A 22,703-nucleotide genomic window follows, 5' to 3' on the forward strand; every position below is an offset into this window, starting at 1 on the left:
TATTTTTTTAAGTAAAATCATGTATAAATATTTACTGAAATTTGTTTCTGCAGGATTTTGGCTATAGTGTTTGTGATGATGATAATAATAATAATAATAATAATGATAAGAATAAGAATAAAAAAAAACATCCATCATCATTCACATTACATAGTGAATTATAAGCTCAGCACATAAATATATACTACAGAAATAAATCGTTTTAGTTGAAAATGTATACAACAAAGGAACTAAGGAGGTACAATTTTAAAACATTTTCATCCGGACACACCCTCGGTCTTTGCAGGGTCATGGGGGGGAAATCTCGAAAAAGTGAAAGCGTAAAACAGCATAATATGCTCATACGTTACATACATAGGTCTACTATAGGGTAGGAAACAGGCACGAGATCTGTTCCTACATAAAATTATTCCCTTTTTCGCAGAAGCATTGATTAAAGATGAATACTGTAGTCATGTATTAATATTATACAGGCAGGCTGTTAATACAATTTTAAACATATTGTAGTTGGGGCTTACTATTATTAGGATTATTATTGTTGTTATTATTGCACTATGTGTGGAAAATATACTGTATGTCAAGATTAAGTCGTAATTAAATATTAATACTTGGTGGTTACTTTCCACTACTGCCTGTCGTCAATATCTCATCGAATAGCGGTTGCTTCGGCGCTCCATCAAGTGGGTGAACAGCTCCTGACACGTAAGCGCCTCCCCTTTAATCAAGAGGAAGCCTTCTCGTGGGGACGTGGTACACGCGCGAGTTGACAAATCAACATCGATCCGCGTGGAGCCCGAGAAAACGCGCGTGCACGCGGCACTGACAGCCAGTTCGCGCGCCCCTCCGCCTTTCTCACTCGACCGCTGCTTCAAAAAAGCAGCAGCAACGTCGCTGGACGCGCACCTCCTCTGCTCGATCGAATACTGGGGTGGAGGACAGAAGCGCTTTCGACCGACCGGCCACCAACCGACTGAGGCTTCCCACACTGAAGTTCAGCCGGAGACATGGAGGGGGTCGGCGGCAACAGGAGCATGTCGTACAGCCGATGGAGCTATGACAGGTATCTCCACCTATCTATCTATCTATCTATCTATCTATCTATCTATCTATCTATCTATCTATCTATCTATCTATCTATCTATCTATCTATCTATCTATCTATCTATCTATCTATCTATGGGGTGCCTTGAGTTGAATTCGTTCAGTGGCTATAATTCAAACAGGTTGCATCTCAAATCATTGTTCCCTATCGAAATGAATGGAAGTGCCATTAATCCGTTCCAGATACCACCAAAAAATAAACAATATATATTTTTGGAATATTTTTGCTTTTTATTGTAGTGATTTAACTTTTGTAGATGTAGCAACAAGCAGTCATGACACTCGCAGGTTTTCAAATAACATGGTCACCTGTGGAATGTTCCTATTTTTTTATTTGTATTTTTATTTTTTTTAATTATTATTTTTTTAATTATTTTTTAGCAATCCTCAATTTTCAACTTTCTTGTTTTTCCAGTTACAACTTTTTTTTTTTTTTTTCCGAAACATGTTACATTCAAAATAACACAATAAAGTTTATCAGTTTCAGCAATTTGTCTTATTTTCAAATCATTGCATTGTTTTCATTTATGTTTTACACAGTGTCGCATCTACATTGGAATTGGGGTTTGTAATGACCCCGTCGGAATGTGCTTGACACTACTGTAATCCAGCGATTCTCAATTGCGGTCCTCGCGTACCCCTATCCCACTGATCTAAATATATGAACGGATAGCCCGTGCAAGATGTTGAAGTCACAGAGCGGCCATCTTGCTACTCCCATCTCGGGAGCAGACTACTGTATAAACTATATGGTATGGTATATGGTATATGAGACATATGCAGCTCGTAGGCAGTTAATATAAGGCCGGAGAGCGGGGTGGGGGGTTTTGTGGTGGGGTGGTCACTATTTTTGACAAGTAAAAAAAAATAAAAAAAATTAACAAGTGGATAGTATGTGCTGCTCTGAAGACCCCCTTTTTCTTTATCGCACAGTTCCTTAGACCCCAATATTAGATTTGGCACAGGCATCTTTTGTTGAATTACAGTTATAATTCGTTAATCATGTTTACAGGAGGAAACTTGTATATTTTTCATTAAGCATATAATTTATACATGTATTTAAGTCAAGTTGTAAAATGTCTAAAGTCCTCATGTTTATGTTTGAAGCCTGAGCATGATCCTCAGCTGTGTTGGTAGAAGGAGACATGGAAAACATTTTTGGTATTCGACGACTGTTGTTGAGAACCAGTGTTGTAATCTGTTCCATACAAAGACAAATTGCCTGTTGTGATATCAGCCTGCAGTGAAAGGGTCAGCCTAGTGAACATCCTTCAGATGTGCGAGTTTGCTTTGAAAACACCATTAATAATACGGAGTATGCATTTCATTGTGTTATCCCCGCCATTGTCCCTTTCACAACCAGTATGATTTCACATAAATCATGAAAACAATAGCTTAACTGTCCACCACTTCGTCCTCATGTCAGTTGTTTTGGTTTGCCAATCTGTCATTGTGTGGCAGCAGGAGACATGCTGCCTCTGACTGTATAATTGGTATTCAGAATCTGTTCTTGGACATCCCAGGAGACTGCAGCTCGAGCCGCTGATCTCTTGCAGCCCGAGATTTTTCACCAGACTGTGAACTGTGAACAGTATGCAAGCTCTTGTACATGGTGTGAGGATCAATAGCAATAAAGGACTAATGTTTGTTATTATTGTTCACTGCTAACAAGACAAATAACATGAAAGAAGAGATTCCTTTCTAAGTGAGACCAACTCTGTATGGTTACAAACATTGACTGTGGGTATGTATGAATATTCAAATTATTTCATAGCCCATTTTGTTGCCAGAATACACCAAATATGAAGACATTGGCAACGGCATTCTTGGCACCTCCATTAGTTAGATGACTAATTAGTCATAATTACAACAGCTCTGAGAAAATATAAAGCCTATTGTCATTTAAGTCTTGAAATGGATCAAACACACATGGGAAATTGCTGCCACTGCTGCTAATCACTGTTTTCACAGCTTCTTTCAACTATCGACCATTTCTTTTAAATGCTGCTGTTCTGTTTGTTCCCTATTGTATTCTCAGATAAAAAATACAATGTGGGTCTCTTTTTTTCTTTGCCAAATACTTGGAGTATTTTGCTTTAATAAAAGTACAAGTACCTTAATAGAAAATATATTCAATAGAAACTACACAGCAAATCGGTCAGTGTTATGCAAATACGCAGTACTCAGTGTTATTTTAACACTGTTAGGATAAAAAGTTACACTGTCAGAGTAAATTTCTTGAGCGTTTGGGTGGATTTTGGGTGTGACCTGAATAGCACTACCTTCAGTGTTAAATTGTCCTAATTTCCGGTGAATGAGAGACTTTCCATTTCGAGCGCACTGTCAACATTTCAATAGTGATACATCCTGTTGTTGTTGTTGTTGTTGTTGTTGTTGGGGCAGCGTGGCTCAGTGGTAGAGTGGTTGTCCTGGGACCCTATGTACGATCCCAGGCAAGTGTTACTACGTCAAAGTTCCCAATTGCTCCTGATGCCATATCATCAGCAGTCAATATCTAAAGTTCTTTGAGGCCCTTGTTAGGAGGAAACACATTATGTAAATGTAGTACCATTTGCTAGAGTAAAGTGTAGTTTGTTAATTTTTTTTAACACAGACACTAGTGCGCTACACTCACAAGTGTTTAAACACCACAGTTAATTGTAGTTTGGCAGAATTAAATGTTTAACACTGACACTAGTGTAGAGTACTTTCAACACTACTCAGTGTTTACCAGTGTAGATTATTAACACTATACAGTGTTCAAGTAACACGGGTTAAGTGTGAAAGAAGTAACACTTGGAAAAGTGCCAGATTTGCACTCATATAAATATAGTGTTAGATTTAACACTGTGAGTGTGACTCTATCACTGGTGATTTTGCTGTGTAAAGTAGAATATTAGAATATTACTGAAGTCTCCAAAGTAATTTTCTGATATTAAATGTAAAAAAGGGCGGCACAGTGGTTAGCACGTCCGCCTCCCACTACTGAGGACTCTGGTTCGAGTCCAGGCTCCGGCCTTCCTGGGTGGAGTTTGCATGTTCTCCCCGTGCCTGCGTGGGTCTTCTCCGGGTACTCCGGTCTCCTCCCACATTCCAAGACATGCATGGCAGGTTAATTGGGCATTCCGAATTGTCCCTAGGTGTGCTTGTGAGTGTGAGTGGTTGTTCGTCTCTGTGTGCCCTGCGATTGGCTGGCAACCAGTTCAGGGTGTACCCCGCCTACTGTCCATAGCCAGCTGGGATAGGCTCCAGCACCCCCTGTGACCCTTGTGAGGAGTAAGCGGTTAAGAAAATGGATGGATGACAAAATAGGCCTCTCAACTGTAACCGTAATTGGTAGAAACACGGCTCGAAGAGCTGGTGAGCAATGCATGTTGAGCTGATGATCAGGTGGCTAGTTGTTCGCTTTAAAATACACTGGAAATATTTCACTCTGCCATGCAGAACGGTGTGACGCAGTACTCCTCCAGCAAATGGAAAATTGATTGACAATTCTTTCAAATCCAGGCACCATTCAGACATTCGTGTTAGTTATGCTGACTCAAGTAGAATCACTCAGCTGCAAAGATTTTCACATAAAGTTGGAACGTGTTGACATTACCTCAAATGCATTGCACATTGTAGCCTATAGATCATGTAAAGATCTACACTATATGGCAGAGGATACCTTTAAGCTTGAGTATTTCAAGATGGGCCTATACAAGGAATTGTATCGACAGCACAAATTTTAATGATACTGAACTGAACATACATTTTATTTTTCATTAGAAACAAATGTGCTAAAAATGAACATAACGTTTGTGATAACAAACTGAATGGCTGCAAATAAGATGATCCGCAGCAGAGTCAAGTGATGATACTGAGGGCGTGTATCTGTGTTTGCAGGCTTCTATGGTCTCAGGCATTGTAACTCATGGTGTATCTGCCGGTGCTTGGACATACAGTACGCGCAATCTCACAATGTTCTCGCACCCACTCGCCAAACACTGTAGCCTAGAGATGGAGGCACAAGGTGGGCTAACAAGATAATATGCAGATTTTGGAAAGCTCTGCCTTGCATTTTCATTTTTATGTAAAGCTTATTTTATGATAAACATTCTTTGTATCTCTTGGCTTCAATATGTTAAAAAAAAAAAAAAAAAAAAAAAAAAAAAAAAAGTAAAATATTGTTCATCCTTCCAGAATTCCAATCCGAACCTCAGAACTATGAGGTGGACGTGTTAACAACGACCTCACCATGCTCTCCCATTCGAGGGCCCATCTTTATTTTACAGAAGAACACATTTCAATAGGTAGTGAGTCAGCTGCAAGACAATTGCTTTATTGGCTCTTGCCCTTAAGCGTGATAGATGCTGCAAGAGTGAAGTACTTTCTGCTATCTTGACAGGCAGGCAGTATCTTTTTGCCGAAGTCAGTCCCAAGAAAAACATCCTTTTCATCAAGAAAAGTGTTCTTTGGTCTTCTTTTAATAATGAACCTTTGTTCAGCTCGGATAACACTATGACTAACGTCTTAAAGAGATATTTACAAGACATTTAAACTGTCAGAAGATGCCACGTGAATGTAAATCCAAGGGTACTTAAGATAGATCCTTTGTAATTCTGCTCTTTCTCAAACTGCTTGTTTTACACCCTTGGTATTTGTTACATTTTTGTACAGTACAGCATACGAGTAGCATGTGCGTTTGAAGTCTCTTCACTTTGAGGCTCTAATGGACCAAGACAGGTTATTGGTTTTCCTGTGCATCAAAGTGGGCTTCTGTTAAATGACCCTTTCAGCAGCAGGTGTGCCTTTGGAACAGCATCGTGGAGCAGGTTGACAAACCAGCTGTGGCCTTGACTCTGACCATTGCAGCAGCAAAAACAGTGACAAGTGATCCCAAGTATAATTCTAACCCTGCTCCCATGAGCAGGAAAGCAAAAATTATATAAATAATCGCAACCATAACTTACAATGGACACATTATTAGGTAAGGCTATAGCCCTACCTATTAGGGCTGTCACTAAGGAATCTTTTGAGACTTGATTTTTTCGATTATTACATTCCAGTGTTTGTAGCCTACAAACACCGCAGCGTGCGTTCTAGCTAGTTCACTAGATGGTAGGATATACATTAGCTAATGACTTAAAAAATATACCGTTAATGCACACCGGCTCATAGTCACGGGTACACATTCTTTGTTATTACATAAAACACATTTTTTGTTCATTTTAAAGACCCCGCACCTTGGGCATCCTTTTTCTTTTTGTGTATTTCTCCATAGCGCCATACTCAACTAACCATGTGCTAAACGGCCAAGGTGAGCTAGTCAGAACTCCCAAAGTCATTCACTATAGGCCACGCCCCTTACAGATTCACATGCTACACAAAACAGTGTGTGTGATTTTTATCTTAATTACACTTTATAAAGTCAGTTTATTTCTTTACATTCTCTTTTCAGTAATTATATGTATTTAATTATATTAAAACACATCATTATTTTTTATTTATTAGAAATGTGCAAAAATTTTTTTAATAATAACGGTGCACTTTTTTGTGGTTGTGGGGGCTGGAACGGATTAATGTCATTTCAATTTTATTAAGTGTCAATCAAGGTTAAATAAAGGCGCCACTGTATTTTTGATATTTGCTGTTAGCTTTGGTTAGTAGTAACAACTCACTATTATGCAGTACTCCCGCATTGTCAAATACAACCACAATAATAAATAAAAATAGTTAGGTTAATACTTTTCTGACATTCAAAGTGATCATAACAAACTTTGTGAAGGCTCATTCGATTGTTTACATAATGTAGTTGTGGGTGGTTGAATGTTGGTGTCTTATAATTATACTGTATGTCCACTAACTTGAAGGGCACCACCCCAATGACAAGCCCTTATGTGCTTAAAGGTACCAACCACCACCTCAGATTTACTGCCTTTTCTTCTTATTGCACAACATTTTTAAATCTATCAAACACGAGGACATGCCTTCGAAAAAACGAGTAAATTCACTTTATTTAGTGCATTTATAAGGGATGCCAAGAGAAGAACAGCATGAGAAAACATGACAGTTATACACTAGCATTTGTGTATGTGTTTAAAGCAGTCAGACTCCAGCATCAGAATATCTCATCACCCTTTTTTCTTGTTTCAACAGTTTGCTATTGGCTGATCATTTTCATAACATAACATTTCAAAAGTGTATGTCAATCACTTTGTCCTTATAATTAAGTTTAACTGTAGAAGTTTTGTTGCTTCTGTTTTAAGTTCAGTGAATCAGTGACAATATGGTGGCAAAGAACTCAACTCACACAAAAACATTTTCCACAAAAATAGCACTTACTGTATTGTACTGTATTAAAACATACTCTAATATAATCAAATGAGGTTAAAGATTGAAACATTTTGTACATCATGATTCATGCTTCAGTGGCCGTTGACATTGGGCAACTTCTGGCGCGCTTTTGCCATGCGCCAGTATTATGCAGAAATATCACAAAGAAGAGTTTACAATTACGTGACTCAGCAAGCTGCAGTATTTATTTTGTGTGTACAGAGGATAAATAATGTATGCCAGTGAGTGTTGTCTGCATGTGTTGCTACATTGTGTTCTGTTCAGTTGCTTAAAGCGTTATACTACGGGAATGTGAATTCTTGTTTCATGAGTTAGGTTATGGCGTTTTGTATTGTTTGTTAGCATTAAGCTAGTGGACTTTGGTAAGTTGTGTGCCTTTGTTAAATACACAATGCATGTTTTTTTCTTACTATTTTAAACTTAACTGGGAGTGGCAATAAACAGCTGGAAGCAAGGCCTTTGTATTGAATTTTTTTTTAAAAGTGGAAATTTTTCATTTGTGCAGTGACCACCCAGAGAAACTTCAATACTTTGAAGGATTAACACTTGAATCGCTGTAGACATTTAGAAACAAGCAAGGTGAGGAAAACTCATTATCGCGGAAACTTCCTCTTTTCCAAGTGTGAATGATTAATTTCATCATCTCACTTGTACCGTTTTCATCCTCCGTAACTGTTGTTTATGGCTGCATTTATTCTCTGACGCCAATGCTTGAGGCTCTCCAATGGATACTTGTACCATAAAGACTTTGCATTCAACATGCACCGGTAATATATACACTTGACTTGACTACCAGTGTTTCAGCATGTTTCAGCTCTCGTCGGCAAGTAAACATGATCTCAGGGCCTATCTACCCTTCTTTCAAAGAATCCGATTTCATGTGGTGAGATAAGATGTCTCAAATCATCTAATACCTTTTTTTTTTTTTTTTCATTTTGCCTTTAGGGGGGATTTTGCCTGATATCCTAGATTCTTTCTGTCCTTGATTTGTATGTTAATTCTCCTCCCTCTGACTATTCTTTTATTCAGCTCTCTTCCAGAGCTCTGCACCAGTGCTGAGTGTGAGATATGCCTCTGGAGCTGGTTGCTATGGTGAAAGATTGTGGCGTAAAACTGGGAGGTGGCACGCCATGTTTTTCAGAAATAAGATTGTGAGTCTGGAAAGTGTAATTAGTTTAAGCACACTGTTAATGTTAGACATTCTGCAATCTGCCGTGCTTCTTCAATACAACCAGGCAGAATAGTGTGCTGCATGGTTTCAATGTCTATGTTGTCTATGCACCTGCTGGCCATAATATTAGGTACATCACCAATACAACATGTCAATCAGTAAATCTGCCTTAACATAGATAATCATGTTTGTATCGTCATTGAGGTATCAATTCAACGGTGCGTTTATTATTGTATTTGAAGATGAAGTGCACTGTTCCCATACACTCCAAAATGGCCCCGCACCTACAATCCAAAATGTGGGGAGCAGAGCATGCACTTGTAAACGTCCTGGTGTCAGACGCAGAATAGTCCAAGAAACTGCTTGACTTGTATTTAAGACTAATTTTAAGTTTGTTGCATCTACAACAGCAGGTAGTAATCATTAAGTAACAAAACTGTGTTATTCGCAGTTAAAAATATTCGGTTACTGACATTTTCTGTGACTATACGCTCTTACTCAAATAACTAATGTCTCAAATCTGTTGCTTACTGAAGAGTGAGCGTCTCCATATGTCTGTATGTCTGTATTATGCTGCACCCAGGTGGCCAAGGCCAGAAATAACAAAAATGTTGCAATACCCACCCCACCTCTTTGTAGCACCCAGGTTTTTAGAGCACCCCTAAACCTCTGATCCTAGAATCGTCTCTGGCCATTTGTATTTTTGAATGATCTCGTGTAGTGCATAAACACACACACCTGTGCCCAGCATAGCCTTAAACCCAAACTGATTATCTGTAAATTTGATCAATTGTGAGATTCTGTCCAAAAGGATTATTTCCATAACTTTTTACTCAATACTGTAATATAGTTAATTAACATAGGGTCAGGTAGAAACCCATGAAGGAGGAACTGGAAACCCATCCTGCCCACATGCCTTATTAGCAGCCAGTTAGTAACAGCTTTAAATGACTTCATTTGGCAATTTTGATGGTACTATGTGTGTAAAAAAAAAATAATATTTGAGAGCCACTGGCTTACAGGGGAGTATATGTCAATATGCAGTGTGTCAACATGAATTTCTATATGAGCAATACAATATGATAGTTAATTTATAGCCTACTTCCGTGTACAATGCAAACTGCGATGATGGTATAAATTAATAGTAGAGCAAATATATAATGGATGCCGTTGTGAAACACACAAATGTGGTTGTTCTTTCAATCGAAGGCTGTGGTTGCATTTGGAGACATAAGCTGTTTAACAACGCCGCCGTGTGTCCAACAGCCACCACTACAATTATTTCCACCAGTCGAGGGTTCCCTGTCTCTCGATCAACAAATAATAAATGCATGTAGTTACCTCCATGCATGTAAGTAACTGCGCTCTACTGAAAGAATTTAATCACTTAGATAGACAATGTGCGTCTTTTGAAGCATAGTTACCTACCTCGGTGGTTCTTGTTTCCATGTAATTCGGACTCTGCTGTTGCCATGGTTACCAGAACCAGTGTGTTTTCAGATGACGCTCCTGCTGAGTGAGCTGAGTTGGGATGCAGATAATGCACTCGTTGACACTACAATGGTGCCTCCATCTCTCTGCACGTGGCCTTGTGCTGAGATTTGGGATGGCAGCTTTCCCCACCTCTAAAATAGCAATTCATTGACAGCAATTTGACAACAAACTGCCTGACTGATTTACTGCAGATGTGCTGTGCATAAAGCGAACAGCTCGGCCATGAGGGTCCATTTAAAGCTACAGACCTTTCAGTGTCTTTATTGATTGAAAAGGTGAAAACATGAGAAAGAGAGAAGAAAACCAAAGGAAAGCAACCCATGGAGTGTGAGTCATGTGAATTGAATCCAACATCGCAGCTGAGCTCACACACTACAGTATAGTAATACATGAGTACTTTTTGAAAGTTGGTCATGTAATGTGCTAGTCAGATAATCCTTCAGCACATAAAAATAATTGTATAAAAAATGTTGTTTGTACATTTCACAATACAACCACTCACAATGACGTGGAGGGTTCGGTAAATGTGACTCATCCACTGACTCACCAGATATTATACTTAAATCAAACTGTCTGTTGCCCCTGGATACAAGTGATGTTCAAATGGAAAACGAAATGTTTGAGGTGGTTCACTTCCTTTAAAAAAAAATAAATAAATAAATAAAATAAAAGAAAAGAAAAAAAGGAAGAAAGAAAGAAAGAAAGAAAAAACATTTTGCTCTGTTGACGCAAATGCAATGGGAATTCCGAAGAGCGGGGATTTTTTATTTATTTATTTATTTCCAACTTCAGATCTTTAAAAATATCTTTATGTAGAGGTGAATTGTTCGTTGTTTCATTTGGTTCCTTCCCCTCTTCGATTAATGGTTGACAGAGACTCGGTTTGTACGCGTGACAACAGCATAGCACGGTACAAAGACCGTGTTGCTGCAACCATCTTTTATTTTCCTTCTTCAACAATGTACAGAGTCACACTTCTTCCTCGTATACAATAACAACGATGGACTTGCGCCCCCTATCGCAACATTCTATACAAAAAATATACACAACAAATGTCATTTGTTTTTCATCAAAAATCAACTGAGAAAATATTCAAATATTTAAATCAAATGTATTGCCAAAAATAAGAATATGTAAACTTAAATGGCATTAACTTTAAATCAAATGAAATGGCGCTTACATTCCGGCCCCTAATTGTTACTGCTAAGGCATAACAATTATCAAAATTACAAAATGCGACATTTTAAACTTGTCTGTAATTCACACCATGTTAACTATATACACATCTTTTTGTGTATTCAAACAAAACATACATCATTGGTCCATTTCAAGCAAAAGACACAATTTGTCTACTGGCCTTTCCAAGACACTACTCTTAGTTTTAACTGAGACTCTTCTCACATGACCATTTGAATCACAAATTGTGTTTTCAACCTTTCCCATTAACCATGAACCTCTAGGTGCACTGTCATCTACAATAAGAACAACATCACCTGGTTGTAGGTTTCTCTTTACATTGAACCACTTTTGTCTCTCTTGCAAAAGTGGGAGATATTCTTTGGTCCAACGCTTCCAAAAAATATCTGACAGATATTGCACCTGGCGCCATCTTCTTTTTGAGTACAAATCTTCCTTTTGAAATAAACCAGGTGGCAACATAGGTTGTCTTTTCATCAGAAGCAAATGATTTGAAGTTAATGCTTCGATATCGTTTGGATCATTCAAAACTCTTGTGATTGGTCTATCGTTAATAATAGACTCCACTTCACAAAACAAAGTGTGAAGACGTTCATCGTCAAGTGTTTGTTGTCCCAATAACTGGACAAGAATTCTTCTAACAGAACGGATCTGTCTTTCCCAAATCCCACCGAAATGAGACCCTGAAGGTGGATTGAATATCCATGTAACACCTTTTTGCAAAAGTGACTCGGCAATTTTTGACTTATTCCAATTTTTGATTGCTTCTTGCATTTCTTTTTGTGCGCCTACTAGGTTTGTACCGTTATCTGATCTCATAACAGAAACCTGACCTCTCCTGGCCACAAACCTTCTGAATGCGTTAATGCATGAATCCGTTTCAAGTGAGTGAGCGACTTCTATATGAATTGCTCTTGTGGTAAGGCATGTGAACAAAACACCATACCTTTTCACATAACTTCTGCCACATTTAACCTCAAAAGGTCCAAAATAGTCTATCCCTACATTTGTAAAAGGGGGATTATCCGTTTCAAGTCTGTCTTGTGGCAGGCTTGCCATTTTTTGTTCACCAGGTTTAACTGAAAACCTTTTACAGCTCACACATTTTGACAAAATTTTCCTGAGAGTTGCATCAGCTTTTGGAACCCAGTATTTTTCTCTCAATTTAGATAACATCAAGTTCCTCCCACTATGACCTGTTTTCATGTGAATATGTCTGAGAATCAGCGAAGACACATAGTGGTCTTGATGGAGTATTACAGGGTGTTTCACATTGGATGGTAAAGCAGATTTATCTAATCTTCCACCAACCCTTAAGACACCTTCCTCCAACACTGGATCTAGTTTCACAATGCGACTTATTCGTTTGACCTTTTGACCCTTTTTTAAAGCTGCAATCTCTTCTCCGTAACTTTGATTTTGACAAAATTTGACAATTTCCATTTCTGCATTTTCCAATTCTGTGACTGTTAAGTAGCCTTCATTTGTGTTCGGTTTTGGCACCTTTTTCTTCTCACTGTCACTAACTGTCAAACTTCTGCGCTGATGTGACAATTTCAACAGAAGCTGTTTGAATCTCAACATCCATGCAATAGCCTTTTTCAATTTGTGCCAATCTGAGTAATGACAAATAAGTTGATTCACTGGACCATCTTGCACGGCATCAACATCAATGCTCATGACCTTCAATTCTGTGTCATTACGAATGTCCACCGACATTATTGGTGACACTGGCCAACATTCTGTGTCCTGTCTGAGAAAATCCGGTCCTTGAATCCACGATTTGTTTGAGAGGAATTCACTTGGTTTCATTCCTCTTGACGCATAGTCAGCTGGGTTCTTCTCTGAGTTTACATACCTCCACTGACTAACCTTGGAGTGATCTCTGATGAGTGCGACTCGATTTGCAACAAAAGTCTTAAATCTAGCACTGTCGTTTGCTATGTATCTCAATACTGTAGTACTGTCTGACCAAAATATGGATTCTTTCAACGGCATTCTCATCTCGCTTCTCATCATTTTGTCCATTTTCACAGCTACAGCAGCCGCTGTAAGCTCTAATCTAGGAATGGTCGTTTGTTTCAAAGGTGATACTCGTGACTTCCCTATCACAAATGAGCAATGGGCTTCACCTCTCTCATTTGTGACACGCAGGTAGGTAACCACACCGTAGCCTTTCTCACTCGCATCTGAGAAATGATGCAGTTGGGCAGATGTGATTTTTCCAAATCCAACAGGTTTAAAACATCTGTCCACTTTGAATCCTTGTAGTCCTGTCAATTCTGACAGCCACTGTTGTGATTTCTTGATCAGGTCCTCTGGAATGTCTTCATCCCATGATAATTTCCTTCCACACAGCTCCTGCAAAATCATTTTTGCTGGAAGAATGGTTGGGGATAGAAATCCCAAGGGGTCGTAAATTGAACTCACGAATGACAGAATTCCTCGTCTGGTTTGTGTCATCGATTTTTCACTTATTTTGACTTGAAAAGAGTCTGTTTCAATACACCAATTCACTCCCAATACTCTTTCATCGGGAAGTTCATCATGACAGAGATCTAACGCCTTAACCTCTGACGCTCTTTCACTTTCTGGAATGGAGGCAAGAACAACTCTGCTGTTACTGTTCCATTTTGTGAGATGAAATCCTCCACTTGCACAAAGTTCTGTTAACTCCTTCACCATAGTGCAAGCTTCATTTTCGCTTGAAACTGACAACAGACAATCGTCTACATAAAAGTTGTTTTGCACTGCATCAATCGCTATCTGAGACACCTTGTGAGTGGCATCCTCAGCTGTTTTCTTTAAAGCAAAGTTGGCACAACTTGGTGAGGATGTTGCACCGAACAAATGCACAGTCATTTTGAACTTCTGCAATGGTTCATCCAACTTTCCTTCAGGCCACCAGAGGAATCGCAGCATGTCTGTGTCTTCTGGCGGAACCTTCACTTGGTGGTACATTGCCTCAATATCAGACATTAAAGCAACTTGGTCGAGTCTGAAGCGAGTTAGAACTCCTATTAAAGAATTTGTCAAATCAGGACCTTGTAACAGTTCTTTGTTCAGTGACTTCCCCTGAAATGAAACAGCACAGTCGAAAACAACTCGCAGTTTTCCTTTTTGTGGATGGTACACCCCGTGGTGAGGTATATACCATAATCTCCCATCATCTCGTTCCAGCTGTCCATTTGGCACAGGTACTGCATACTTTTTGTCTATGAGGTCTGTCATAAACACTGTGTATTCTTTGTGAAAGTCTTCATTTTTCCGCATTTTCCTTTTGAGACTTTCTGCTCTCTGCACAACTAACTCACGGTTGTTGGGTAGTTTCACTGACTGATTTTTAAGAGGGAGGCCTATACAATAATGACCTTCAACCCTTTTAACAGTGCCCTTAACAGAGTCCATGAAATGTGTATCTTCTCGAGACATCTCGTGTCGCTCTTCAGAAGCCTTTTCTGGAAAATCATGGTTGAATTGTTTCACACAGAGTGTTTCAATTTCTGACAATGATATGCGGTTCACAGATGCACTTTGTTCATTTTTTGAGTCCTTCCTGTTCAATGGGCCATTGACAACCCACCCTAGGATTGTACGAACTGCATAAGGACCGTCTTCTACAGAGTGAATGATTTCCCAAGGTTCCATTGCCTTGTAAGTATTCGCTCCGATCAAAAGTCCAACATCTGTGTCAATGCCTGGCAGCTCAACTTTGTGTAGATGAGGCCACTTTTCCAAATCTGCTTGTTTCGGGATGCTCTCTTTCGAAACAGGAATGTCCTTGTGTGTATATGTGTCAGGTAAGTCGATGTACACATTCTCTGCTACACCACTTACTTCTAAGCCTGAAACAATGTAACTTGACTCTACCTTCTTCTGACCCATAGTGCGGAGAAGGAATTGAGTTTTCTTCCCTTCTATGCCAAGTTGTCTCATGAGCTTTTCTGAGCAAAACGTTGCATCACTTCCGTTGTCCAAAAATGCGTAAGTGTCTATCGTTTTGTCGTTTTTCTTGAGCTTCACATGGACTGGCACAATAGCCAAAACCCTATTGCTATTACCGGCCCCAGTGGCACCACATGTTCCACTTGTGATTGGAGTTGGGCTGGTAATTTCCACATCTGAACTTTCCATGTCGTCTTTGGGTTCGTTATCAACTGGTACATCCTCCTTTTTCGCATAATGAAGAATGCTGGGATGTCTCTTGGAACAGTTGTCACATTGAAGTCTTTTCTTACAGTGCTTGCTCAAATGGCCTTGTGTCAAGCATGAAAAACAAAGTCCTTTTCCCTTAAGGAACTCTATTCTTTCCTTGTGAAGCAGTTGTCTAATTTTACAGCAATCTACAAGTGAGTGACTTTTCTCACAATATGTGCATGGACCTTTAAACGCATCAACTGTCTGCTTTATAGTGCCCTTATCTTCTGGCAACTTCTCCTTTGTTGCAGGTGCCACACTAGTGGCGAATGCGCTGCCCTTTGGTCTAAACTTCTTGTTTGGTTTTGAATACTGTTTGTCAGCAGCATCTTTAATGTCACCAAAAACAGGATCTGAAGCTATTTTAGCTTGTCTATTTATGAATCTCACCAAATCTGAAAACCTGGCTCTCATACCAGAACTTTCCTGAATGTCAAACGCAAATACCCTCCACATTTCTCTCATCTTATAAGGTAACTTGGAAACTACAACCTTGAGATTTGTAGGATTGTCTAGTTCCTCAAGATGATGAATGTCTTCCATAGCATTGTTGCAACCAGTCAAAAATAGTGAGAAGCTATGAAGCGCTTTGGCATCATCTGCTTTCACCTGAGGCCAGTTTACAGCCTTATTCAGGTAAGCTGTTGCAATTTTGATGTCATTGCCATAATGATAATACAACAGTTTCATTGCCTCGTGATAACCTTTTTGGGGGTTCATGTGCTGGCAACTTCTGACCAAATCTCTAGGCTCACCGCTAGTGAACTGCTCAAGATAATAAATCTTGTCACTGTCATTATCAATCTTGCTTATGATAGTATGATCAAAAGCTCTCAAGAATGGTTTGAACTCTAAAGGATCACCACTGAAAATTGGAACATCTCTCTGAGGTAAATTTGCTCGTTTCTGTTGCTTAACCAACATTTCTGTAATGGCATTCTGTTTTAGCATTACATCACACAAATTAACCGCAGTGTCCATTTCAACCTTCTGTATTGGAATTTCCTGTTTAACTTGGTACCGTGGTCTATTTAAGTGAGTGTCTGACCGTTTGTTGATCACAACTGGAGGCAAACTGCTAAATACGTCTGCAGGCTGAAAAGGTACAGTTTTGTCCCCGTTGTCTTCATACTCACACTCCTCCAGTACCTTTATCTTTGCATTAGAAGCTGCAATTTGAGTTTCCATTTCAAGTTGCTCCTTCCTTGCCTTTAACTTCAATTCTTCCATCTCCAGAGCTTGTTTCTCCTTCAACTTCTCTGCTTTTGCCATCAAAGAAGCTCTTTCCGCTTGTTCCTTCCAACGTGCAGATGATGATGATGTAGTTGATCCGCCGCTGCTGGACCCGGCCCTGGATGTGCTGAATCCTGGCCGTCTCCTTGGCACTCCTCCTGTCGAAGATACGCTGTCATCTGGTCCCACGTCGTCCGGTCCCACGTCGTCTGGTCCCACGTCGTATTGTCGTCTTGCAACTGTCCATTTTTCAACATTTGTCACAAAACTGTTGAAATGTTCCTTTTTTGGTTGATACCAATATGCCTGATCAGCATCCTTCTCTTCTTGTGGTAACAGTTGTATAACGTTCTCATTTGACTGGACAAAGTCACTCATGAGTTCAGAAAACTCATTCAAATGTTCATCAACAGTATCTGGATCTTCATCATTTGTCATCAAATCATTTATTTTATTCAGCTTTGCAGTCACCTGAGAAAGCTTTGTTCTCCTTATGTTGATTTGTCTATTCAAAAAGTCCTCCAGACCTTTTTCCGTGTACTTTGTCGCCCTCTTTTGGCTACCATTGGTAGCGCATCCACTGGCGTCCTCTCGTATTTCTGCCGTCTCGTCATCCGCCATCTTACGTGTTGTCATTAATCAATAAGAGTCCGAATAAAGTAGTCAATAACACAAAGCATGCGTTGCTTTCTTCACAAGTGTCATCCAATGAAGACAACCACACTCTTCCTCTTATTTCTCTTCTTTTGGCGAATTTCTGAACGTTACCAGTTCGGAGTTGCTTCCTGAAGGTTCGCTGCAGGTGCTCAACTCGGCTCGTCGTCACGGCTCGTCCTTTCTCGGTGAGCAAGGTCTTTGTACTTAATGTAGAGGTGAATTGTTCTTTGTTTCATTTGGTTCCTTCCCCTCTTCGATTAATGGTTGACAGAGACTCGGTTTGTACGCGTGACAACAGCATAGCACGGTACAAAGACCGTGTTGCTGCAACCATCTTTTATTTTCCTTCTTCAACAATGTACAGAGTCACACTTCTTCCTCGTATACAATAACAACGATGGACTTGCGCCCCCTATCGCAACATTCTATACAAAAAATATACACAACAAATGTCATTTGTTTTTCATCAAAAATCAACTGAGAAAATATTCAAATATTTAAATCAAATGTATTGCCAAAAATACAAATATGTAAACTTAAATGGCATTAACTTTAAATCAAATGAAATGGCGCTTACACTTTAATATACAGCTAACATCAAATTCTATAATGTCACTAATTTGAAACCAATGAAACTACCTTTTTAATTATTTATTTCATGGATTGAATCATACAGTTTGTATAAAATGGTCTGCTCCCATAATTCATCGTTTATCAATTTTGGGAAAAGGAAGCAATTTCATACAAAATTATTAGTTTGCAAAAGAGGCATTTAATGGCTTACTGCATTCCAATAGAGCAAATTAATTATGTGACTTAATTTTTATTTTAGTTTTTTATGTTTAGACATGCGCACAAACATTAATCAATAACAAACAGGAAGAGATCATTGCACCAAATTTAGCAGAAAGTTCATTTCCATCTGTAGTCCACAGTAAAAACAAAACGAAACAAAAAAAAACAAACATGCAATATAAAAAGTAAAAACCCAGATAATACAAATATATGATATACAAAAAACTAACTCAACTTATAAAATGTACAGAAATACAAAACTCCAATAAATAAAATTATGATGTAAAGTCACGTTAATTGTCCATCCATCCATCCATTTTCTTGACCGCTTATTCCTGACAAGGGTCGCGGGGAGTGCTGGCTCAGCTGGCTCTGGGCAGTAGGCGTGGGACATTCTGGACTAGTCGCCAGCCAATCGTAGGGCACACAGAGATGAACAGCCACCCACACTCACAAGCATACCTAGGGACAATTCGGAGCGCCCAATTAACCTGCCATGCATGTCTTTGGAATGTGGGAGGAGACCAGAGTACCGGAGAAGACCCACGTGGGCACTGGGAGAACATCCAAACTCCACCTCAGAAGGCCGGAGTCTAGACTCGAACCTGAGTCCTCAGAACTGGGAAGCGGACATGCTAACCAGTCATCCACCATACCGCCCACGTTAATTGTCTATAATTAAATTAACAATGTAAAGAGCCAATAAAGTCAATTATAGTGTGAAGATATTAACAGTTTAAGAAGAAGAGCGATCTCTGCTTACCATAGAGAAGAATTACATTCTCACTTATGCAGTGGAAGATCAAGATGAAAATGTCATTTTGGAGATTGTTTGAAAATGTGTGATTGCGCAACCTAATTGTTATTTGACAGTTTTAAAAACAAAACTAAATTGTTTTTTGGATTATTGACATGGACTGATGTTAGTTACAAACTTTATGCAGTAAAAGAAGCTAAATTAATCTTAAAAGATGACAGAATATTGTATCCCAAAATGACCCAAAATGTAGTAAGAAGACCTTCTGTATGCCTCTTGCTTGCAGGCACCATTTTTTTGCATTGTTTTGTCATTTCTTGTCACATTCAACACAAATCTTGTTGTTGATGAAATCAAAGCAACATCCACAATTCAAATACAATTCCACTGCTTTTGCCGGCATTTGCATGGCTATCAACAGACTGGCATGAGGCGCGACCTCTGTTTCATCATCTGATTTCAGCGCAGTGAACCTCACCCAGGAATGAAATCATCACCAATTCAAACCATTTTGATGAAATATTTAAACCTGCCACAGTGCCGCTTACACCGACCAACATTCAATCAGCCCATGAACCTGCATAATAGAAAGAGATTCAATACAAGAGCTGTCAACTATATGTTAACTGTTTTTCATGTAATACAAAGTAAAATAATCAGAAACACCTCACAATGGTTCAATCGTATACATTCCATACGGATGAGGTTTTCACAATCAGTTCGGGATTTTATTACTGTGGTGCCTTGAATTCCAAGTGACCCGATTTATGAGTTTCCAAGATGCAAGCCATCGTGTTTTTTTTTTGCTTTGAATTTTGAACTCAGTTTGCAAGTGAACTCAACTGAACTCAGTTCACAACGAGCAGCAGTTTATGAGATACTGAATGTCAACCTAAACATAAGCAGCACATGTAGACAGATAACATAACAATAAATACCCGCAGGCATATATTCTTTATCCTCCATAAAGAATGACGAAGACTATGGCAACTCAATATTATTGTTTCACTGGGCCCATCACAGATGTCAATGGCTCCTTTAACAAGCATTATGTATGTGATGCAATGCACATGCACAGAAATTTCTGAAACGTTTTGAGAAAATGCAAAAATCCTCAAGTTTAAAATTACTGAGAGTGAAGAGGCTGCAGTCCGATAAGAGGGACGCAGCAGAACTGTGAGGGAGTCAATCCGGGTGCTTCAGTGGGACACTGGGACATTGGAACAATGTTTCACCCAGTGTGACATTTGCTAATCCAAATCATGTTTTATGGATGCCCTCAATTGGCCGACACTGGGACTTAGATTGATACAAGACATACTGCGTGTGTCTATGTGTGCGTGTCGTTCCAGTGTGAAAGCATAAATCATCTTTGGCCAAAGCTTGATGTGATGAACAACATTCACCACGTCCCCACAATGTGTTTGTACCAGCAAAGTGTATATTTCCCATATTAGCAGGGATCAATACACGCGGGCACATTTGATTCGATCAATACTGGACAAACGCCAATACGCTCAGTCACTTTTCATTCGTATCATGCATAAAGCCACTCACTCTGAGTCTCAGTCTGAAGCTCTTAGTCACAGTGGATATAAAATGTCTACACACCGCACTTCAAATGCCCTTTTTCTGTGGTATACATAAAAATGAGACTTGAACTTTTTCTAAAATTAATGCGACCTATAACCTTACAACTAAATTGGCATTTTAAAAATCCTTTTCAGAGTGAAAGTACAAATAAACAAATGTGGTTGGTTGCACAAGTATGCACACCATCTTACGCAGTACATTGATATGTGGTAATGATGTGAAAATGAAGCTTCATGAAACACTTGCAATATTCTTTGATTCCTCGATTGGGCTCTTGGTTTAAAAATTAAGGCTAGTGCAATGGAAACTAGACTAAGCAATTTCTGAAGAAATTGCGTGGGATGCTGAAAGCCGAATGCTAATAGCTGAATGCTAAGCATTAAATAAAACGTATGTTAAATGAATAAAGAAAGATACATTGGCTGTAAATTACATATGAGAAAAAATTATGAATGAATTATAAATGAAAAGACAGAAATTTAAATTAAACCAGTCTGAGACAGGTATCGAACCCTCGCCTCCTGTTTACTGTTCAATGAGCTACTGCACTGCCAATCTATCCACTGACCCACAGAAGACTTTCTGGCATCATTGAAGTGTTGTGAAATGGAAGCAGCGAATGTGTGAACATGCAATAAAATGTATGTTAAATGAATGAAAGATAAATTGGTTGTAAATTACAAATGAGAAATTATTGATGAATTATAAATGAAAAGATGAAAGTTTTAGCTTTAACTAAAAAAGAAAAGAAGTATGTCTGACAGTGTATCTATATTGAAAAGTGACATATGATGCTGAATAATGGGGGCCACGTGTTCAATCACTTCAATGAAATTATAGAATGCATTATGCAATATGGATTAATATTGAAGAAATAGTTTGTCAAATGTCATTTAACGAAATAGATGTTAACTTTTTGTATTATGACGAAACTGGGGAAAAAAAAAAAAAAAGTTGCTCCATCCGAGGTTTGAACCAGTAGGGGTGTCTTTGCTATTCACCTGGCGCAAGTGCTTAACCTCGTGAGCCACCGGACCTGTGAGCAGCAGAGCGAATTGGCGTATTTGTAATTTAAAGTGTCACCTGACGCTGAAAGTCATCAGCGCTGATTTGGGACACATGTGTTTGATCATGTCAGTATAACACATTTCCTGGTATGATAGTCAGTTGGTATACTTAATATCCGTTTATGTAATTGCCACGGACATATGTGCAATGTACAGTCTGCGGTGGGCTTTGAAACTGTGACCTCCTGCTTACTGTACATGCACTCTCCCAACTGCGCCACTGAGCAGTATCAGAAAGCCAGTCAATGTGGTCTGTTGTTTGTATGGAAGTGGGCGTGGAAAATGGGACTTAGAAAAAATTCAGTGTCAGTCCCATTAAAACTGAATGGGGAAAAGTAGATCTTTAACATTAAATTATGCGAGTACTGTAAGTAATATGAAGTCAAACGATAAATACCCCGAAAGGCGTGAATTTTGTCAGCAAGTTGAAATTTGAACGGTGTAAATCGGAAGTATAATGTAGGAGTAGTTTGATTGCAAAAAGTGTTGAGAATAAAATGCTATAATAATAAGTTTAAGTATAATAATAATAATAATAAAGGTTAGAAACATAATTGCAGCGTCCATTCGTCTAGATTAGGTTTCTTTGTTTCTCCTCTGATTAATGGATGTGGATGTAAACCTGCTTCAGTCGGTGCTCAGTCTGCAAAAGATGGGCGATTGACGGAAGTGCCCACCTCTGCTTTTTATGTTATACTATGGATGGTTTATAATTACAGCACTTTGAGTTGCATTTTATGTATGAAAAGTGCTATATAAATGAAGTTTGATTTGATTTGATTTAACATTATTTGTTTTCTTGTACGTATCCATAGTTTTTCTACTGGTGTGGAAAAGCTTAATAATTTTAACACATTTTATTTTAATGTTACGGAAGCACCTGCATAATTTTGAGAATTCCAGAGTATTGCAGCCTGTAGAGAATATCCAGAACTTTCGGACTTCTTTTTCGCTCCCCCAAATCACATCCATTACATGTTGGAAGGATATAATCACTGGGTAATGTCGTGCTGCTCCCTGACTGAGCTTGTGTTCTCTGCAGCTGAATTTCAGCCTGATTGAGACAGGCGGACAAAAGCCAGAGATCCATTTTCACATCACGCAT

At 38.9% G+C, this 22,703-nt stretch overlaps 1 protein-coding gene across 2 annotated transcripts in view; it reads left to right on the plus strand.

Annotated features, from left to right (window-relative positions):
- The first annotated feature begins 696 nt into the window (after positions 1 to 696).
- Positions 697 to 22,703, plus strand: part of tub (TUB bipartite transcription factor) — a 56,868-nt gene continuing 34,861 nt past the window's right edge. Inside the window, exon 1 of one of the 2 annotated variants that reach the window (XM_077518337.1) lies at positions 697 to 1,060. In XM_077518337.1, the coding sequence (XP_077374463.1) occupies positions 1,005 to 1,060 (56 nt within the window). In that variant the 5' untranslated portion in view covers positions 697 to 1,004. The remainder of the gene's footprint in view (positions 1,061 to 22,703) is intronic. The other variant, XM_077518338.1, reaches the window with a different exon arrangement.

The sequence above is a fragment of the Festucalex cinctus genome, chromosome 4 (genome assembly GCF_051991245.1).
Source record: "Festucalex cinctus isolate MCC-2025b chromosome 4, RoL_Fcin_1.0, whole genome shotgun sequence".
Lineage (NCBI taxonomy): Eukaryota > Metazoa > Chordata > Actinopteri > Syngnathiformes > Syngnathidae > Festucalex > Festucalex cinctus.